Consider the following 21,086-nt stretch of genomic DNA (forward strand, 5'->3'; position numbering starts at 1 on the left):
CGTCGTTCTTACAGCAATGCCCAGAGTATCCTGAGGATGCTCCAGGGAGCTGTAAGGCAGCGGTGTGACCGTCTGAAGCGTCCTAAGGATGCTCCAGATGGCACTGCTGCATAGATTCTGGCTGCAGGGTACAATTCTAGGCACCCTGCTAGCCAGATGAGACTAGCAGAAAAATGCTCAGAGGGCCAGACCAAATGATTCCGAGGGCCTTATACGGCCCCCATGCAGGAGGTTCCCCATCCCTGCTCTAGCACAATGTGCAGTATATAGCCATGTGGAACTATCATTCAAATTACATACATATAGCCTAGCTAATAGATAGTACACACATGCTGGCACAATGTTCCCAGTACAAAAAAATTATACTGTGTATCGAGAGCCTCATTTACTGTTTGGCACATGTTGTTCTCTGAAAGCGTACATAATGGTTTTCTTGCACAACAAAAAGTAAACTTGTATGTGTTGAGTTGCTCATATCTAAATTTCCAACGGTAAAATGGAGATCATATATATTTTATAAAGTATTGTCTCTGCACAAAGACAAATGATTGTAAGGGATGAGAAAGTTGACATTCCAGTTTCTGCGTCAGTTTCTCCACTGCTGGTGAAAAGCCACCATTTTGCCATGTGCAAGATCAGAAGGAAACTCGGAGATTGTGCAGTGCTCTATATCTACTGAGTTCTGGAACATGATCACGTGACCCTGCAAATTAGGGGATACAGCTGCTACTGCACCTCCGCCCACCTCTGAATCAGACCCTATATCCCAATGTATAGAGTCCCTATAGAAATGTGTTTACTGTACATTTGATTTATTTTAATGCTTGTGTACTGTGCTGTTTAATGCAGATTAAGGACAGCAAAAGACCTGGAAGAAACAAATGTGAAACTGCATATCAGGGTACAGGAGCTAGAGGCCAGCAATGTGATGCAGGAGGAGATGTTGAAACAGGCACATATTTATACTGAGATTCTGAAGGAGATGTTAAAGGCACATGATCTGGTACTCCAGGATATCCAAAGAGCTATCTTAAGTTACCATGAACAGACTCTGAAGAATTTAGAAGCCAATGTTGATCTTGACAACCTGGGGGCAATTGTGGCTAACCTATTTCAGGAGCTGGCCAATGAGTTGACTGTTCACAAAAGAGAAATCCACTCTGTAAGCATTTTCCTTTTTCTTTTCTTTTGTAAAATGTCATTTAATTTTTTCTGTTTTTAGAATTGATATGCAGAACACTGACACAGAGTTTGACTAAAACTAGCACTGCAGGGGGTGGGGTGGGCAAATATAAAATATGCACACAGATTAAGAGGTATATTTACTAAAGTGCGGGTTTTTAGAAGTGGAGAGGGTGCCCGTAGCAACCAATCAGATACTAGCTATTATATTCTAGAAGGTGCTAGATTAATGTTAAGTAAAATCTGATTGGTTGCTATGGGCAGCTTCTCCACTTCTAAAAACAAGAACTTTAGTAAATATGCCCCTTAGACTTGACAGAGTGTGTCCTAGCTCAACCCTAATTTGCTTCCTGGTGAAGGGAGACCAAAAAGCTCTTGATGGCATATCCTTGTCCCCTGTGTGAAGCAAGGTACCAGAGGAATAGGACAGCCTTGTCACCTTGTTTCATCACATTGATCAACAAATGTTATTCAAAATATTTTTACTTGTAGTTTTCAGTCAGTACTTTGATATAAAAGCAGCTCATGGTAACATTAAAAGCTCAGGTGTATGTGTTATGGGTGAATATGATTATGTAAGTACGTTAGAACCTGAATATAAATTTTTTGTTATTGAAAATGGACAACAAAACTAATAATGTATATTCTGTTTTATGTTATAGGCAAATGATCAACTTGATTTTCTGAAGAGGGAATTGGAAGATAAAGAGTCTTGTCTGAAACAATATCAAGAGAGGTGACCTTGCTATATATTTAACATATTTTTCAATATTAGGTTTATAAAGCAAAATTGTATTTTATTAATGGCATCCATAGACTAAGATAATTCTGTCTGGTTCATAGAATGTTTTGATGAACTACTAAGCTACATGTATGGAAAACTAACTTGCGGGTTATTCAACCAGACATAGTAGCCAGTATTATAAATATATTCTATAGTCTCTCATATCTATCATAAAGTGGGCTCCATGTAGATGTTAATACTAAGTTCTGATTCTGAGTTGCATTGAAAAGATTACTTTAAATCTAAGGCAGCCACTTAGAGCACTTTGTATTGGTGCAAATCCACCCCTATCTTTAGACACACCATCGGACGCACCATCGGAACTTGCACCAGCCATATGGCAGGTGTCGGTTCTCCGTCTGAACATGGACTCCTGTGTGAGGGGCTTTGTGTCTTTGGATGCTACCGCTGTCAGCAACATGCTCACGTCTGTGTAACTACCCCCATGTTACCTCCCAGGTATGCCCACTAAAATCTACACTCCATGCTCCCAAATTCGTCCTGCATCTCTGTGGTAACCATCGCGATGCATGCGCAGTGCGACTCAGATGCATGCGTAGTACTTATAACATCGCCCAACTTTGTGAACATCGGCATTGTGTGCAGCTAGCGTGCGACTCAGAATCAGACCCTACTTGTATTTGGGATCTATAAACTAGGAAGATCCATTGCACCAGGTCAAAACATATAATATTACAGTAATAGTATACAACCCACTCTCCTCATTAGAGACAGGTTATAGGTCACTGAGAGGTGCTGCCTTTTTAATGGTCTCTTAACTAGTCCTTTAGAGTGATCAGTCATATTAGATAGACGGTGCTAACAACTGATACCTCCATTCCAAGGATAACTCTGACACTGGATACACATTCTTTCTAATTATGTTATTTAGTAATATTTAGATTTATTATTACGCATTAGAATAAAGACAATTTATGTTTTTTAATGTTACTATAAAGACTTACAACCATACATGCTCCTGCTAGGTGACGTAGGGATTAACTATTGGATACAGATACTTTTTAAACTGCTTTTACCCACCCATCAGGGTAATATGTGATTAAGCATTTGCAGAATGAGTATCAGAAAGCATTTCAGTGACCATTTCTTTGTGCTGTTACTAACCGTCCTATAAACTGGACCTCTGTACTCTGCAGTACCTGAGATCAAGATCACCTCAAGGGGTTATTACCATTGATAGCAGAGATACTTCCTAGATAATTGAGTACCTGGTCTAGGGTTCTTCCCATTATTTATTAAGTTTCCAAATATATTTAAGACACCAGGAACTTGTATGGTATATTTCTATCTTAATGTACTGTATTTGTCCATCCAGCAGTGCATGATCTATCTGTATTTATATTAACCGATTAATCTACATATAGTAGAACTGCAAATGATGCTACCCGCTCAGTCTGAACAGGACATTTCATAGTGCATCAGTTAAAAACAGAGGGCCTGATTCAGAGCCGGACGCAATTAGCGCTCGCTCGTCCATGGCTATTCAAATGAACCGTTCGCTGTTTGCGGTCTGTTCACGCCTCTAGGTCTGAACGAGCGAACAAAACTTGCGGTCGTTTTTTGGGAAACAACGCCCCCTGGCCGCTCGCATCCTACGTCATGTCCACTATTTATTAGATTAATCGGGTACATCGACCAGGGTATGAACTGCTCGCTATTCTTGGGGTTGGTTTTTGCTACCAGCAAGCAGCAGTTCTGGCTATAAAATAACCCAGTGACGTGGTCAATGACGCTGTTGTTTTAATTATGCACACCCATAAAACGCCCGTTTTGACCTTTAAGCACGCCTGCGATCGGATCTCCACTCCCCGTTTTCAAGCACCTTCCCCTGTTACCACCCACATAAGCCTCTTTCTGTCACTCAAATTATCAGGCATTCGCTATCTTGCGAGCACATGAATTTCGACCGCACTGACTGGTTCGCGCATGCGTATAACGATCCGTACGCATGCGCAGTTGGGCAAACATCGCTCGGAGCGAACGAGCGGCTGCTTACGAGTGGCTCTGACTCAGGCCCAGAGTATGTAATCAATATATTTCATATATATTGGGCTAATTGTACATTTATTTAGTAGGGGAATATCATGTATTTGTGGACACTAATATCTTATACCTAAGCATATTTCCTTACGAGTTACACAGTCCATATAGGAATGATTCCAACATTGCCCTTTGCACAGCACAGGTGTTTTTTTTTTATCTTATCACAATATGGAGACTTTTATCGGGATCCCAAACATTACAAGCAATTAACACCTATATGAGAGTGATTGTCATTAGAGATGAAACACTGGATTAAACTGTGTCTCAGCCCTGTGTGTCTGCTTTATACCGATGCATGCCTCAATGAGGATGACCTATATATTGAGGTACAAGGGTTGTATGACAACTTACCTACAATAAGATACAATGCTGAGATCTACCAGCTGCTTCACCATGGTGGCCTACTACTGCATCCCTACTATTGGTACTGCTAATTAATGCAGATGAAAATAATTAATAATCTAAATTGGGTCTGACATATGGCAAATTCTATTTGAAATATATCTGATTACAAAGAACTAGCATATACTGGTATGTCTATATAGAACATACATTACTCCTTAAGGAGCTAAGGGGTATAGTTACTAAAGTTTCTAAAACAGAAAAGTGGTGATGTTGCCCATAGCAGCCAACCAGATTCTAGCTATCATTTCTCTATTGCATTCTAGAAAATGATACACAGAATCTGATTGGTTGCTATGGGCAACATCATGCCTTGTCTGTTTTAGAAGCTTTATAAATATACCCCTAAGTGTCAAGTTGCAATATCTGAAGCACTTACATAAAGGTGCATTTGAATACAGACATCAATCATAATTTGTGAGCCAATTGGAACGCTCTTGTGTGGATTTATGTGGATGCTGCCCACAGATATACCCAACCCAAGACAAGTGGTCATAATAGCCAAGGACTGTATATAAACACGCAGTGAAATAATTTGTAAAGAACAGTACACATTGATCTTTTATTATAGCTCATGTTCTATTGGTTTTTAGTATTTTGCTATGAAACAGTGTTGCTATCAGTATTTTTAACAATATCAATAAAAGTTATATTTTAAACACATCCTATGAACTACATCAACCTGTGCTACATTGAACCTACCCTTTGCTCTTTCTCCCAGTAAAGCTGTTTTATTATTTGAGCAGGAGGATTGAACATTAAGAGGGGTATTCAATATGAAACGTAAACTTCGCTGTCGAAGTTTACGTTTCATATCGGAGTTTTTATCTGCGTTAAAGTATCGGGCACACGCCCGCTTATCCCCGTATTCAATATGAAATTAACGAAAACGGGGGTCTGCGAAGTTGGATTTGCGTAAAGTTACTAATTTTTCCTTAAAAAAATTGTAGGACCCCCCTAAAGTTGTAAAAACATGGGGGATCACTATGGGTACCCCCGTTTTAGCCTTTAAATGAAAGTCGGGGATTTAAATAGCCGCAGCAAGTGTTTTTTTCCGACATTGAAGAAGTGATGCAGAAGAGCACTTAGGTTATTTTTTTCATTTTTTTAAGTGGCCCCATCAAATTTGGGGTACATGAAAATGGGTAATAGCATATTTTTAAGTCCCTAAAGTAAGTTTTTCAAAATTCTGCAATTGTGCACCTGCCGCTATAAATCTATTGTAGAAAACACCTGCCACATACTTGCAGAATAGCCCTGAACCTATTTCCCTATTGTTAAACAATTTTTTCCCTTTTTTGTTTTTTTTTTCACCCCAATTTTTAAATTAATTTTTTGGGGTGTCCCTATTTTTTTTTAAACTTTTTTTGAAACAGTTCTTTTTTAAATGTCATTCCCAGGGGTGCAGGCTATTTTTTTTAAGCCTGCACCCCTAAACCCCAATTCTGCACTTTTTTTCGACACCTATTCAATGGTGAAAAGTTATCCCCGTTTTTTATCAAAGACTTTTCGAACCTGCGATAAGTCTTTGAAATTGAATATGGTGTAAAAATCAAACCTGCGATAATGATGTCAAAAGTGCGATATTAACACAAAAACGATGTTTTCGCTCCCATATTGAATACCCCTGTATGTGAGCTGTTGCCTGTAGTTTCTCTAACAATGTTTGTGTTTTTACATTTGATACGGCAGTGTTAATTATATAACTTGTCAGCTCCCAGCACAGTAAGATTTGTTTTATTTTCCTCGGCATGAGTTCTAAGCACCAGTGACCACAACGGAGGCCAGTTTGCACAAATTGGAGGTTGGAATTTGTGACTCTGTTGCTGCAAAGGAGTTAGGGCCCGTTTCAGACCCGCTCGCTAGGATGCGTTCTCACGTAGCCTACCGATATTTGCAATCTGCGCATGCGTATAAGATGCAGTGCGTGTGCGTGAACCAGTCACTGTGATCGCCCCTTGTGCTAATGTCTTGCAGTGCAATCGTGGGATTTGCATACTTTGGCTGCATGCGAACGCATCTAGCAAGCGGGTCTGTATCGGGCCCTTTGTGTGGTTGAGGAACATGCACACTTACACATTGCTGTAATCCCATTTATGGAATCGATAGGTCAGGTCAATTTGATTCTGATCATCTTTTGCAGACCCTCTTTGTGCAATGGTGTAAAGCAGAGGTTCCCAAACTTGGCCCTCAAGGCACCCTAACAGTCTAGGTTTTAAGGATATCCATGCCTGTGAAGGAGATCACAGGTGACTTATATTAGTACCTCAGTCAATTTGATTTAACCACCTGTGCTCAACCATGGATATCTCTAAAACCTGAACTGTTGGGTGACTTGAGGACTGCATTTGGGAACCTCTGGTGTAAAGCTTACTACCCAACAACTCTGTCTGTATTTGCCATTACAAACAATATTGCTTACAGTATGCAATATAAATGGGGATCGATACAGCTATGAATAGTGCAGTCTCAACATTTCAGTGCTGCACACTTCAGGCAGCAAAAACCAGCGCCTTTACAGGTCATTGTTATTTATCTATTCTTTGTGTTAGTATTTAGCCTACATTTTATCTATGTAACGGGATGAGTTTCCCAACAAAAGACCCTGGTGCCCCATTTGGACAAATCTGACTGTCCAGCACTCAGACAATGGGGTATATTTACTAAAGTATGATTTTGATATATTTTAAATCAATCTAAATCGATGTTGTATTTCTTGGTCTAAATCACACATTTACTAACGATTAAAAAAAACAAACAAAAATTGTCTGTAAGTAAATGTGTGATTTAGCTCCAGAAACACAACATCAATTTAAAAATCGATCAAAATTTCTAAAAATCGACCTTTAGTAAATATACCCCATAGAATCAAATCACACATGGCCTGTTATTGAAATTGGCTTACTACACAGACGACCAGCAGTCATCTTGCATATGTGTGAAGTACAGATGTGTATGCTGGCTGTGCAAAGAAAAAGAAAATTGTCAAATAGAACTGATTGAATTCTCTGAAAGCAACTTCTCATGAAATAACAGCAAAAGTGTGTGTTTTTGTTAATGATGTATCCCCATACTGAAATATGATCATACAGGATATGTTGTGGTCACACTTCTTTATCTAAAAGTTAGAATTTACTTTTAAAGGAATAAATAACCATATATTGAAAAAAAAGAGGAATAAAATGTTTTGACATGACATTTTCTGGGGCTGCTGTGTGGCTTATACAGATGCGTGGTCATACACTGCTGCTTTCCTTTGACTCGGCCGCACCAAGCATTTTTTTCACTCAAAGTGTGCATCTTGTTCACATACATAAAACAACCAGAGGTTACAAAACTATTTCTACTTCAAGGTCCATAGGGTATCCACAGGATACCTTGGGGGTATAGGTGTGACGTCAGTCGCTGGGCACCATAGAGTTAAGCTTTTCAGCCTCCCAGGATGCACTAGGGTCCCCCTCCTATACCCCGCCCCCGAGCCAAGGCACCTCAGTTTAGTTTGGTGCCCGGCCGGAGTCGGGTGCACCTGTCGGAGTGGGGGCTAGAAGAGCCCCTGAAGCTTTCTTCAGTGCAGCTGTGGCTGCACATCTGGATGTACAGCATGGACAGTCAGTCCTGACGTCCATGCTGTCTTCCCTACACCCCCGCCGGTACCAGAACGCCGGTACCGATCCGGGGATGCTGGTGAGCATCTGGGGTCACAGCTAGCGGTGACCCCAGATGTTCCGGACCATGGCCGGATCTAAGGGGGACAAAGGTAAGCAGCAGGGTCCCGCGGTGGGTCCCCGCTGGTCACATGGTCCTAAGTCCCCAGGCCCCCCTCCCTGGGGACTGGCTGCAGCGTGGAGCCAGGCGACCAACTTGCGCTTTCCACGACCCCCTGGGACAGCGGACCGCAGCAGAGCGGTAGCGCTGCGGCGTCCCAGGGGTTAAATGCATGCCAGGGGAGCGCGCCTTCCCTGTCTCACAGCCGGCGCCTCCCCCGCTGCACACAGCCCAACTGGTCCTGTGGCAGCGCTCCTCCCCCAGGCCAGCCTCCTCTCTGCTCCTCGGCGGCCATCTTCTCAGAACGCATGGTGAACGCTGCTGGAAGCGCTGGACGGAAGCATCGTGGTCTGGGTCCCCCCCGCATACCTCTCCTCCGCTGTGGTCAGGTCTGTGTATGCACCGCTGTGTCCTACCAGGCCCTGTGTCTGCGTAGTTGAGTGATCAGCGCTGTTAGTGCAGGAATTGATTTTCTTTGCATTGTATGTGACTGTGCTAGCGCTGCTGCCTGTAACTTTTCTCTAAACTGTCAGCTTTATTACTATCCCAGTTCTTTCTGCTAAGCCCTTGCGGTGCGGTGCTGCAGGGTGGTCTCTCGCCTATTTAAGTTATTATTGGTGAGAGAGGTCACATACGTGGTGCCATTATGTCCGAAAGTGATTTTCCCCTCCGGCTACAGTGTACTACGTGTAAAGTACCGTTAGCGGAGGGGGAGGGTAGCGCGGAGGGCCTTTGCCGGCAGTGTTTGTCCATGGCGCGGCCTCTTACGGTTACAGCACCGGTACAGGAGCCGCCCTGGGCTTGTTTCGCTCAGGCGCTTACAGCCTTAGTGGGCCAGTTAGCTCCGCAGCCCGCGTTTACACCGATGGGTTTATCCCAGCAGTCAGTGGTGTCGTCACCCATGCAGGGTTTCCCACGACAATTGGTGGTACCCCACAGTCTCCCTATTTCCCCGCTCCCGGTTTCTCAGGAGCCAGCGTGGGTTAACTCCCTGACGAGTTCTGTACAGCACTTGTCAGATGTGTTGCAAGGGGAGTCTGTGATGCGGCCGCATAAACGGCCGGTGACGTCTCTGTCGGCTCCTTATGAGGATGACGAGGGGACGTCCGATGATGGGGAGATTCTGGATCCTTACGATCAGGAACCTCTCCATACTAAGGACGCTGATGCTAAGTCCAAAGTATATATTCCTGGACTTATTCGGGCGGTCCGCACAGCCTTGGTGATTGAGGACGAAGTTCCCCCAGCGGCTAAATCTAAGTATGCCTTTTTCAAAGATGTGAAGGGCGATGCCACAGTCTTTCCTCTTTCGGGTCAGTTAGTGGACCATTTAGAAGAGGCGTGGAAACAGCCTGGCAAAAGATACCAGCCGCAGAGACGCCTGGCGGTGGCTTATCCGTTCGCGGATAATTATTTTGCAAAGTGGGAATCCCCTCCACAGGTGGATTCTCATGTGACCCGTCTTGTCCGTAGTGCCACATTGCCGATGCCATCTATGTCCTCCCTTAAGGATGCCACGGACCGCAAGGTGGAGATCTGCCTGAAGTCCACTTATTCCTTTGCGGGGGGGGCAGCACGGCCGGCTATGGCCATATGCTGGGTTGCCAGAGCGATGGAGCGCTGGGCGGATTCATTAGAGGCTTCTTTTGATTCCGACTGTCCGGCCGAACAGGCGGAGTTGATTGGTAATCTCCGTGATTCGGCCACTTATATCAACGAGGCGGCCCTAGACATTAGTACTCTGGTGTCTAGAATTTCTTCAGCAGCGGTGGCTGCTCATCGCACCTTGTGGCTGCGATCCTGGAAGGCGGACGCAGATTCCAAAAAGGGTCTGGAGGCGTTACCGTTTACCGGAGAAGTTCTCTTCGGTCCGGATCTGGATAAGATTGTGGCCACGCTGGCGGCAGCCAAATCGGCTTGTCTCCCGTCGGCCGCTGCTCCTTCTGGTTCTGGACCATCGTCCTTTCGGTCATCTAGGGCCCAAGGCAGGCCCAAACCACAGTCGTTTCCTCGACAGGCTGGCCCTAAGAAATCGGCCAAGCCCCGGAAGCAGGCATGGAGTACCAGACGTCCGGCCCCCAAGCCAGATGACAAGCCTGCGGCCTGACGGTCCGGGCCTCCCTTTGGGGGATCCCAGGGTGGGAGGCCGCCTGCTGCAGTTCGCCCAGTGTTGGTCGGCCACTACGACAGACACTTGGGTTCTGGAGGTGGTTTCCCACGGATACGCCCTCTCCTTCCGGCACAGACCCCCGGCTCGATTCTTCACCACGGGCCTACCATCAGACCGGAACAAGGCTACAGAGCTGCGGAAGGTATTGCACACTATGCTCCAGGCTGGAGTTATAGTGCCTGTTCCATTCTCCCAGAGGGGCCAGGGTTTCTATTAAAATCTATTTTTGGTACAGAAACCCAATGGGTCGTATCGTCCGATTCTCAACCTCAAAGCACTCAACAAGTCTTTGCGGGTTCCGAAATTTCGGATGGAGACCCTACGGTCCATCATTCTGGCGCTGGAACCTGGGGACTGCATGGTGTCATTGGACATACAGGACGCTTACCTGCATGTCCCTATTCTTTTGCGCCATCAACAGTTCCTCAGGTTTGCAATCCGAAGCGACCACTTCCAGTTTCGGGTGTTACCTTTTGGCCTGGCGACAGCACCACGTGTTTTCACCAAGGTGATGGCGGTCATGGCGGCTTCTCTGCGGCTGCAGGGAGTCCGCATGTTGCCGTACTTGGACGACCTGTTATTGGTGGCAGGATCTCCAGAGCTCCTGTTACGCCACTTGGACCTGACCATTGCACTGCTGCAATGGCACGGCTGGCTAATCAACTGGCAGAAGTCCACTCTAATCCCGTCTCGGAGGATTCTGCATCTTGGAGCCTTATTGGACTCGGGACAGCAAAGGATCTTCGTGACAGAGGACAAGATCTCTGCTTTACAGTCAAGGGTGCGCAGTTGTCTGCACAGCCGCTGGGTGTCCCTACACTCGGCGATGAGGTTACTGGGCTCCATGGTGTCGGTATTCGACATGGTGGAATACGCCCAGTTTCACTCCAGACCTCTGAAGCACCTGATCCTGTCCAAGTGGAACGGGCTGCCTCAGTCTCTGAAGTCCCAGACGATTGTGATCACCCCGGAGGTTCGCCTGTCCCTTGCGTGGTGGTTACAGACGACCCACCTCAACAAGGGACGTCCGTTCTGGGTTCCAAATTGGGTCCTGTTGACAACGGACGCCAGTCTTCGGGGCTGGGGAGCAGTTTTGGGTCTACACTTGTTCCAGGGCAGGTGGACGCTGACAGAAGCGGAGCTTCCAATAAATATCTTAGAACTCCGTGCGGTCTTCAATGCTCTCCAGCAGGCACATCGGTTTCTCCAGGGTCACCCGGTGCAGGTCCAGTCGGACAACGCTACCACCGTGGCCTACATAAACAGGCAAGGAGGAACTCTCAGTCGGGCGGCTCTCGTAGAGGTCTCTCGGATCCTGGTTTGGGCGGAGCGCAATCTTCCGGCCATATCAGCGGTCTTCATCCCGGGAGTGCTAAATTGGGAGGCGGACTTTCTAAGTCGCCAGGATGTTCATCCGGGGGAATGGTCCCTGCACCCGGACGTTTTTCAACTGCTGGTGGACAGGTGGGGTCTTCCAGAGATCGACCTCATGGCGTCCCGGCACAACAACAAGTTGCCTGTGTACGGGTCTCGCACAAGAGACGAAGGGGCGTCTCTGGTGGATGCTCTGTCCGTCCGGTGGACGTTCCGGTTCGCATACCTGTTCCCTCCGGTCTCCCTTCTTCCACGGGTAATCCGGAAATTCAAACAGGAAGGAGGGACGCTCCTGTTGATAGCTCCCGCGTGGCCCAGACGGCACTGGTTCTCAGACCTTCAGGGTCTGTCCGTGGACAGTCCTCTACGGTTGCCGCTATGACCGGACCTTCTGTCTCAGGGTCCTTGTCTTCACCCGCTGTCTTTGACGGCGTGGCTGTTGAGACGGCCATGCTGAGGTCCCGGGGGTTTTCCAGCTCTGTGGTGCGTACCATGTTGCGAGCTCGGAAACCGTCTTCCGCGAGGATATACCATCGCGTGTGGCATACGTTCTTCCAGTGGTGTCGACCAAGAGGTTATGCACCGCGGGAGTTTCGTCTGTCGCGGATTCTCGCCTTCCTGCAAGCGGGTCTAGATCATGGGCTTCGCCTTGCTTCTTTGAAGGTACAGGTTTCGGCCCTATCTGTCTGGTTTCACCGTAGGATTGCTACAATCCCGGATGTGCACACCTTTATGCAAGGTGTTCTACGCATTCAGCCGCCCTTTGTTCCACCTGTGGCGCCTTGGGATTTGGCTGTGGTCCTGAGGGCTCTCCAAGGACCGCCGTTTGAACCACTGGGCTCAGTGGATCTTAAATGGGTAACAGCTAATACTGTTTTCCTTCTGGCTATTGCTTCGGCCAGACGTGTTTCTTAGTTAGGGGCTCTTTCTTGGTTTTTCATGGGAACAGGGCAGTGCTCCGCACTTGGCCCGAGTTTCTTCCCAAAGTTGTTTCCCAGTTTCATGTTTACGAGGAAATCGTTGTTCCGGCCTTTAACCCACCGGTTCTTTCCGTGGGTGAGGCCTCTTTGGATGTCGTGCGGCCCTTAAGGACTTATCTTGACCGCACTTCTTCGTTTAGGAAGTCGGACGCTTTGTTTGTCCTCTATGGCTTCCGTAAAAAGGGTTGGCCTGCTTCAAAGCAAACTTTGGCAGCCTGGATCCGTATGGCTATTTCTGAAGCTTATCTTCATGAAGGCCTACCGGTTCCTCCTTCTCTGAAGGCTCATTCCACTAGGTCTGTGGGTCCTTCGTGGGCAGCTCGACGTGGTGCCTCGGCAGTTCAGATCTGCAAGGCTGCTACGTGGTCCTCTGTCCATACCTTCGTGAGGTATTACAGGTTTGACACCTTCGCCTCTCAGGATGCTTCCTTCGGGCGGCGGATTCTCCTTTCTGCACAGGAGCATCCCCACCCTTAAAGGATACTGCTTTGGGACATCCCCAAGGTATCCTGTGGATACCCTATGGACCCTGAAGTAGAAAATATGAGATATGGTAAGAACTTACCCTTGTTATCTCTATTTCTACGAAGTCCATAGGGTTCCACAGGACTCCCGCCCTGTCGCACCTGTGCTGCAGATGGGCTTTGCTCTGGTCACCGGTTTTCCGTCTCCCTCTGGTGAGAATGTGATTCTTGTATGTGTCCAGATCTTTTTTCTCTTTCTTCCTTCTCCTCCTCCGGCCTATGGCTTGATAACTAACTGAGGTGCCTTGGCTCGGGGGCGGGGTATAGGAGGGGGACCCTAGTGCATCCTGGGAGGCTGAAAAGCTTAACTCTATGGTGCCCAGCGACTGACGTCACACCTATACCCCCAAGGTATCCTGTGGAACCCTATGGACTTCGTAGAAATAGAGATAACAAGAGTAAGTTCTTACCATATCTCATATTATTGCTAGTGTACACTGACCACTGAGACTTGCGGTACCTGTATATCTGTGTGCGATACTGAGTGTGTATCTGTGTACAAAAGGTTCCGATACGGGCGTCTGCGGCTTTTTCTCCCGCCAAGTTCCGTTGTGCTTCATCTGCAACTTTGTACGTGTGTTATACCAAGTTCTGTGCGCATAAGAAGCAGCCCAGTGTCTCTGATACACTGTGAGCTGCTTTTCACTGCGTCTGCGAATCGACTAAGATGCAAAATTTGAAGAAAAGGTCAGTACAGCACTCATCTCAGACCGTCTCAGTCGCGCCGGATGTCTCAGGTAATATGGTGCACAGATGCTAGGTGTACGAGGACACATCTGTACCTGCAGATCCCTGGCTGTAATGAGAAAGTCCGGAATGTCCTGACAGCTTCTGGCTGGGACTTGTAGTTGCACAATTGTTGAAGGTTACACATTTATCCTAACTGATGTACAGCCTGCATTTTAGACAAACATATTATTTTTATAATTAAAGTATATTTGATTTTGAAACAAATGTTTTTCTCTTTTGTGTTGGGTGTGACAATCTTGTTAATGAGCATGAACACAAGGTGGCAGTGCTCAGTGCTGAAATAAGAGCTGCCAGGAGCCATGCAAGCAGTATACAGGATCAGATGGAAACATTGCAGTAGGTTTTCTACAATGTGAGAAAATGATTGGAAAGATAGTTGTGTGCACCAGGGGTAATCTGATATAAAGCTGTAGATAGTTAGACACAATTACAAAAACCTAACGTTCTGCACCCACCATATATCTTTAACTTTCATAGGGAATATACGCTGTAATGTGACAGGATCCCAGCTTTTTATACTACCTGCAACATGGAGACATAAGAAGCAGAATGCAGAAAACACCACTATAAGAAATATATATTACACCATTTTATATATTTTTATTATACCAACAATATATATACAGTATAAAAAGTCATGTTAGCTCAATGTATCAATTGAAATCATAAATTGATATTTAATCAGTGTTGACGATGTGTATTTATGTTAGGTTTTCCCAATTTTAATGATGTGACATGATAAAATAAATTACTATCATTAAGGCTGGGCTACTCATTTAAGCTTGCCTGGCATCTGTGCCATTAATGGATTACTTGATACTACAAACTAAGGGGGTTATTCAGACCCGCTCGCGAGCGCAGGACGCTCGCAAGCGGGTCGATGTTCCCCCAATGCGCATGCGCACAACGGAGGGAGCTCCGTCATGCGCATGCGCGAGACCCGGACAACGACAGCCAAGCTGTCGCTCCGGGTCTCGCACCAAAGGGGGCGTGCTGTCGATGTTGATTGACAGCACGCCCCCTTTGGTGGGCGTGCCGGGGGCGTGGCTGCCAGGCGGAGGCGCTCCCATGGGAACGCCTACCGCCTGAAGCCGGCCCCACTGACATCAGTAGTGATGTCAGTGGGAGTGATTTTGGCTCTGATAGAGCCAAAATCACTCCAGGGCTTGCGGCAGCGAGACCCTACCGCAGGGTCTCCGTCGCAAGGCCGCTCGCATATGCTGTGGGTGTTAGGTAGGAGGGCACTGATTCAGAGCGAGCGCTCTGGTCAGAGCGTCCGGCTCTGAATCAGGCCCTAATTCTGTAATACTAATAATTTACTTTTGTTTCTATTAAGAAGTTTTATAAACAAAACAATTTTGTCAGTACAAGTGGCTGGATACATGATTAAAATATAAAATAACTAGGTATGTTTGAACTGATGTCGATTTGATTTGGGATATATCAGCTATGGAGTGAGTCCCACTGGCAGGCAGCAGATGCCACTAGATCCATATACTGCATGAATGTGTAACTTAAGGGGCACGTCCACTAGACGATCTACTCCCTGTCCAATCTCTAAACGATTTTCCCTTGATTTTTTCCCTTGAAATTTTATCTTTCAGTCTGACCGATTTGCAAACGATTTGCAGACGATTTGCTAACTATCTTAATAGATCAAGTGAAATTGACCTGCATGTTCAGTCGACTGACGAGACGATCAAACGACCAGCGGGAGCGCGCATCGTTGATCGTTAACGACCAAACACTGCACGATTTTTAAATGATTGAACGATAACGACGACGTTATCGTTCAATCGCCTGCTAAATTCATCTAGTGGATGCCCCCCTTTACTTTTAGTGGAACCTCACTATGAAATAAAAATTACCAAATGTTAATGTGGGATTTTATCTTCTCCATATTATATAGTGTCCTATGCTTATTTAAATTATATTGTTTTTATATACACAAGAACACAGGATTATTTATTTTTGATACAGCATTAAAATGATTTCATACATACATAGTAAGGGTTTTAATAAAGTACAAAAACATTTAGCCATAAATGTACAGTAACAGTCTTGTTTGAACCCCAAGTCTAAAAAGTATAGTGCCAGCCTCAGATGTAACCCTTTTGTTTCACTAGGCTGCATTTACTACTTCACTTTCTCCTTCCGATCACCATACAGCTCACCAGGGCCATAACTAGGGTGGTGCGACCAGTGCCATGGCACAGGGCACCGCAGGGCAGGGGGCACTGTTTGGGCCTGTCAATTTTCCTGTTTATTATCATTCTCACTTGTAGCTCCCTCTTCTTTTATCCCCAGCATCTCCTGGCCTCCTCTGTCTCTTCCCTGGTCCTTCACCATGAGGATATAGCCCTTTTTCAGGTGCACTATATTATGTCCCTATTTAAAATATGGGGGGGGAGGCGCCAATGCTCTCTCTGGCACAGGGCACCAAAAAGACTAGTTACGCCCTGCAGCTCACATATAATCACTATGAAAGGAATAAGTGTGTTTTATCAGCATTTTATAATAACTGCACTTTATGATGCTGACTATACATAACAAACAAATAAGGTAATGTGATGAAACCAGCACGCTGCTGCAGTACTCTGGGACCTGTGTAGCTAATCCTTAGATCCTGCTCTGTATAAATCTGTTACTAGTACCACTGATAAATATGTATGCAAAGGTGGATATAGCAGCAAATATCAGTTAAACCTTTTGAACACTACATCTATATACTTAAAGCTGTGAGACTTGGATTTTGTAAAAAGCTAGATTAATACAAAGCATTGAAAATGTAAATATGACCTTTACATATTGTGCATGTATTTGGTATTTGACGCCTTTGAAAACAGCAGTGGTAAGTTCCGCTAAAAGAACACTGACTGATGCATTTATATACTGTATGCTCAAAGCTGGTAACATCTTTTCTACTATTTAAAAAAAAAAAAATCAGATAATAATGAATAATTTATATTCCTTACTGGACATAAAATGGGGTATTTCTTTTTCTTTATTCTTATATTGTGTTTCTGTCTTGCCAGAGAGCAGAATGCGCAACATTCAGAACATATAGCTAATCTGGAATTAAAAGTGTCCAAATTATACTCTGAGCTGCAAACCAGCAAGAAATTTCATAAAGACAAGGTATGATCATGGATCTTTGTCTAGGGAAGAGCAGTGGTTTTTGTCAGGGCTTGTACAGAACTTGGAAAACAGTAGAGATATACCGTATATACTCGAGTATAAACCGACCCGAATATAAGCCGAGGTACCTACTTTTACCACAAAAAACTGGGAAAACTTATTGACTCAAGTATAAGCCTAGTGTGGGAAATGGCAGCAGCTGGTAGTGCCCCCAGTAGTAATTCCCCCTGGTTGTGCCCCCAGTAGTAATCCCTCCTGGTAATACCCCCAGTGGTAATCCCCCCCCTTTTAGTGCCCCCTGTAGTAATCCCCCACTGGTAGTGCCCCCTGTAGTAATCCTCCCCTGGTAGTTCCCCCAGTGGTAATCCCCCCCTGTAGTAATCCCCCCCTGGTAGTGCCCCCTGTAGTAATCCCCCCCTGGTATTTCCCCCAGTGGTAATCCCCCCTTTTAGTGCCCCCTGTAGTAATCCCCCCCTGTAGTAATCCCCCCCTGGTAGTGCCCCCTGTAGTAATCCCCCCCTGGTAGTTCTCCCAGTGGTAATAACCCCTTTTAGTGCCCCCTGTAGTAATCGCCCCCTGATAATGCCCCCTGTAGTAATCGCCCCCTGGTAGTGCCCCCTGTAGTCCCCCCCCCCCCCCCCCAGTAGAGAGAGACATGACAAGAATTTAAAAAAAAAATCACTTACCTGGAACTCCCGCTCCTGGTCCCGCCGCTGTCCGCTCCTCCGGTCGCTTTGCATGGGAGAGACGTCGTCATGATGATGTGTCTCCCATCACCCACTGCGGGAGCCGGAAGATGGCTCCCGCAGTGGGAGCAGCAGCAGCCGCTGCGAGTCTGACAGACTCTCAGCGGCTGCTGATTACACCAAACACGCAGCTGCCGGCTCCGACGGCTGTGTGTTTGGCAGTGTGTAGCGCTGACCGAACTCCGTCCGGTCAGCGCTACACTTGACTCGAGTATAAACCGAGGGGGCACTTTTTCAGCACATTTTTTGTGCTGAAAAACTCGGCTTATACTCGAGTATATACGGTATACTTTGTATAATGAAACACAAGATATCACTTTCTTTCTGAAGTCCCTACGTATCATTCTACCTACACATTGTATCTGACAAAGCATTTCACTAATGTCCCTTGTTTAAGCTTATTTTGTATTTTGTGCTGTAAAGGCAAATGTAAAGCACTTGTCCTTTAGGAGAAAAGCGCTATATAAATAAAACTATAATTATTATTATTATAAAGCAGCAATAATAAGTAGCAAACTGAGTATGCTAAATAATAATTTGGGTATCTGATTTAAAAATCAGGACTTGTGTGGGGCATTTTATAGAGCAGGTTGTGCATTTGAGGGATTACATACACATACATTTTATACATTAGGTGGTACATTTTTGGGTAAATATATGATGGAGAAGGATCTAGGTATTGTAGCACACAAAGCCAATCTTCTGCACACAGAGTGAGCAAGTAGGAATGGATATTACTATTTGTTAAAAGGGGAATAGATTGAAGAGCTAAAACATATCATTATGTCCATTTATAAGGCAAATAGTGTGGCCTCACCTTGGATATAATGGTCACTTTTGGGTGCCAGTTCACAAATATAAAATGTACATAGAACTAAATTAATAGGAGGTACAACAAAATACAATATACAGTCACAGGGCCTGATCCACTACGGAGCACTATTGCGATCGCAGCTGCGATTACGCACGCAGGTCTGCTGCGAAAACATGCTAATGAATACAATCGCAAAGCCATCGCACAACCAGCATACAGACGCCCACTACCGCTATCTCACTTTCGTAATACCTTGCAGTGCTGCTTATACATCGAGTAACATCGGCCCCTCACGCACAAACAGCCGGTCTGACCTTACTCAGAAATTGCTAACCTCGTCGCATGCAGTGAGTACCCTAGTTGCATATGCCATCACAGTGGCTAATTTATGCACGCTCATGCAACAGCGTTCAAACGGACAGGCACGCCTGCTTTTCTTCTACCACTCCCCCGTCACCGCCCCCAAACGCTGATGTCCTGTCCCCCAGTCTGCGATGGCTTTCTATCTACATAGGTGATCACAATGCTAACTCACGCACACGCACTGCGGTGCATACGCATGCACAGTACGCACCATCAACCGATCTGAGTACACTGTTGCAGTTGCGATCCGTGATGAATCAGGCCAACAGTGTATACAGTGCTCCGGAAAGTATTCACAGCGCTTCACTTTTTCCACATTTTGTTATGTTACAGCCTTATTCCAAAATGGAATGAAATAATTTTTGTCCTCTACACACAATACCCCATAATGACAACATGTAAAAAGTTTTTTTGAGATTTTTGCAAATTTAATAAAAAAATAAATCACATGTACATAAGTATTCCACCTTTGCCATGAAACTCAAAATTGAGCACAGGTGCATCCTGTTTCCACTGATCTTCCTTGAGATGTTCCTACAGCTTAATTGTAGTCCACCTGTGGTAAATTCAGTTGATTGGACATGATTTTGAAAAGCAAACACCTGTCTATATAAGGTCCCACACTTGACAGTGCATGTCAGAGCACAAACCAAGCATGAAGTCCAAGGAATTGTCTGTAGACCTCCGAGACAGGATTGTCTCGAGGCACAAATCTGGGGATGGGTACAGAAAAATATCTGCTGCTTTGAAGATCCCAATGAGCACAGTGGCCTCCATCATCCGTAAATGGAAGACGTTCGGAACCACCAGGACTCTTCCTAGAGTTGGCCGGCCGTCTAAACTGAGCGATCGGGGGAGAAGGGCTCTAGTCAGGGAGGTGACCAAGAACCCAATGGTCACTCTGTCAGTGCTACAGCATTCCCCTGTGGAGAGAGGAGAACCTTCCAGAAGGACAACCATCTCTGTAGCAATCCACCAATCAGGCCTGTATGGTAGAACGGCCAGACGGAAGCCACTCCTTAGTAAAAAGCACATGGTAGCCCACCTGGAGTTTGCCAAAATGCACCTGAAGGACACTCAGACCTTGAGAAACAAAATTCTCTGGTCTGATGAGACAAAGATTGAACTCTTTGGCGTGAATGACAGGCGTTCTGTTTGGAGGAAACCAGGCACCGCTCATCACCAGGCCAATACCATCCCTACAGTGAAGCATGGTGGTGGCAGCATCATGCTGTGGGGATGTTTTTCAGCGGCAGGAAGACTAGTCAGGATAGAGGGAAAGATTAATGCAGCAATGTACAGAGACATCCTGGATGAAAACTTGTTCCAGAGCGCTCTTGACCTCAGACTGGGGCTACGGTTCATCTTTGAGCAGAACAACGACCCTAAGCACACAGCCAAGATATCAAAGGAGTGGCTTCGGGACAACTCTGTGAAAGTCCTTGAGTGACCCAGCCAGAGCCCAGACTTGAATTTGATTGAACATCTCTGGAGAGATCTGAAAATGGCTGTGCACCGATGCTTCCCATCCAACCTGGTGGAGCTTGAGAGGTGCTGCAAAGAGGAATGGGCGAAACTGCCCAAAGATAGGTGTGCCAAGCTAGTGGCATCATATTCAAAAAGCCTTGAGGCTGTAATTGCTGCCAAAGGTGCATCAACAAAGTATTGGGGAAAGGCTGTGAAAAATTATGTTATGTACATTTGATTTCTTAGTTGTTGTTTTTTTATTAAATTTGCAAAAATCTCAAAAAAAACTTTTTACACGTTGTCATTATGGGGTATTGTGTGTAGAATTTTGAGGATAAATATGAATTTATTCCATTTTGTAATAAGGCTGTAACATAACAAAATGTGGAAAAAGTGAAACGCTGTGAATACTTTCCGGATGCACTGTATGTATATATTAAAGGCTCATACCAAATGTTCTTGGTCAATATATTCAATTTAAAATTGCAGAGGACACCAGGTCATTCATGGTGGCTAGAAGAATAGGATTTAGTCTCCAGCTACATAATTATATGGAATCCACT

At 45.5% G+C, this 21,086-nt stretch overlaps 1 protein-coding gene across 3 annotated transcripts in view; it reads left to right on the forward strand.

Annotated features, from left to right (window-relative positions):
* Nucleotides 1-21,086, forward strand: part of LOC148508125 (coiled-coil domain-containing protein 158-like) — a 100,369-nt gene that overhangs the window by 28,323 nt on the left and 50,960 nt on the right. For all 3 annotated transcript variants that reach the window (XM_088445016.1, XM_088445018.1, XM_088445017.1), the window contains exons 6-8: nucleotides 850-1,162; nucleotides 1,845-1,918; nucleotides 17,031-17,133. In XM_088445016.1, coding sequence (XP_088301142.1) covers nucleotides 850-1,162; nucleotides 1,845-1,918; nucleotides 17,031-17,133 — 490 coding nt within the window. The remainder of the gene's footprint in view (nucleotides 1-849; nucleotides 1,163-1,844; nucleotides 1,919-17,030; nucleotides 17,134-21,086) is intronic.

This window comes from Taudactylus pleione, unplaced genomic scaffold, assembly GCF_031769625.1.
Source record: "Taudactylus pleione unplaced genomic scaffold, aTauple2 ptg000376l, whole genome shotgun sequence".
Taxonomy (NCBI): Eukaryota; Metazoa; Chordata; class Amphibia; order Anura; family Myobatrachidae; genus Taudactylus; species Taudactylus pleione.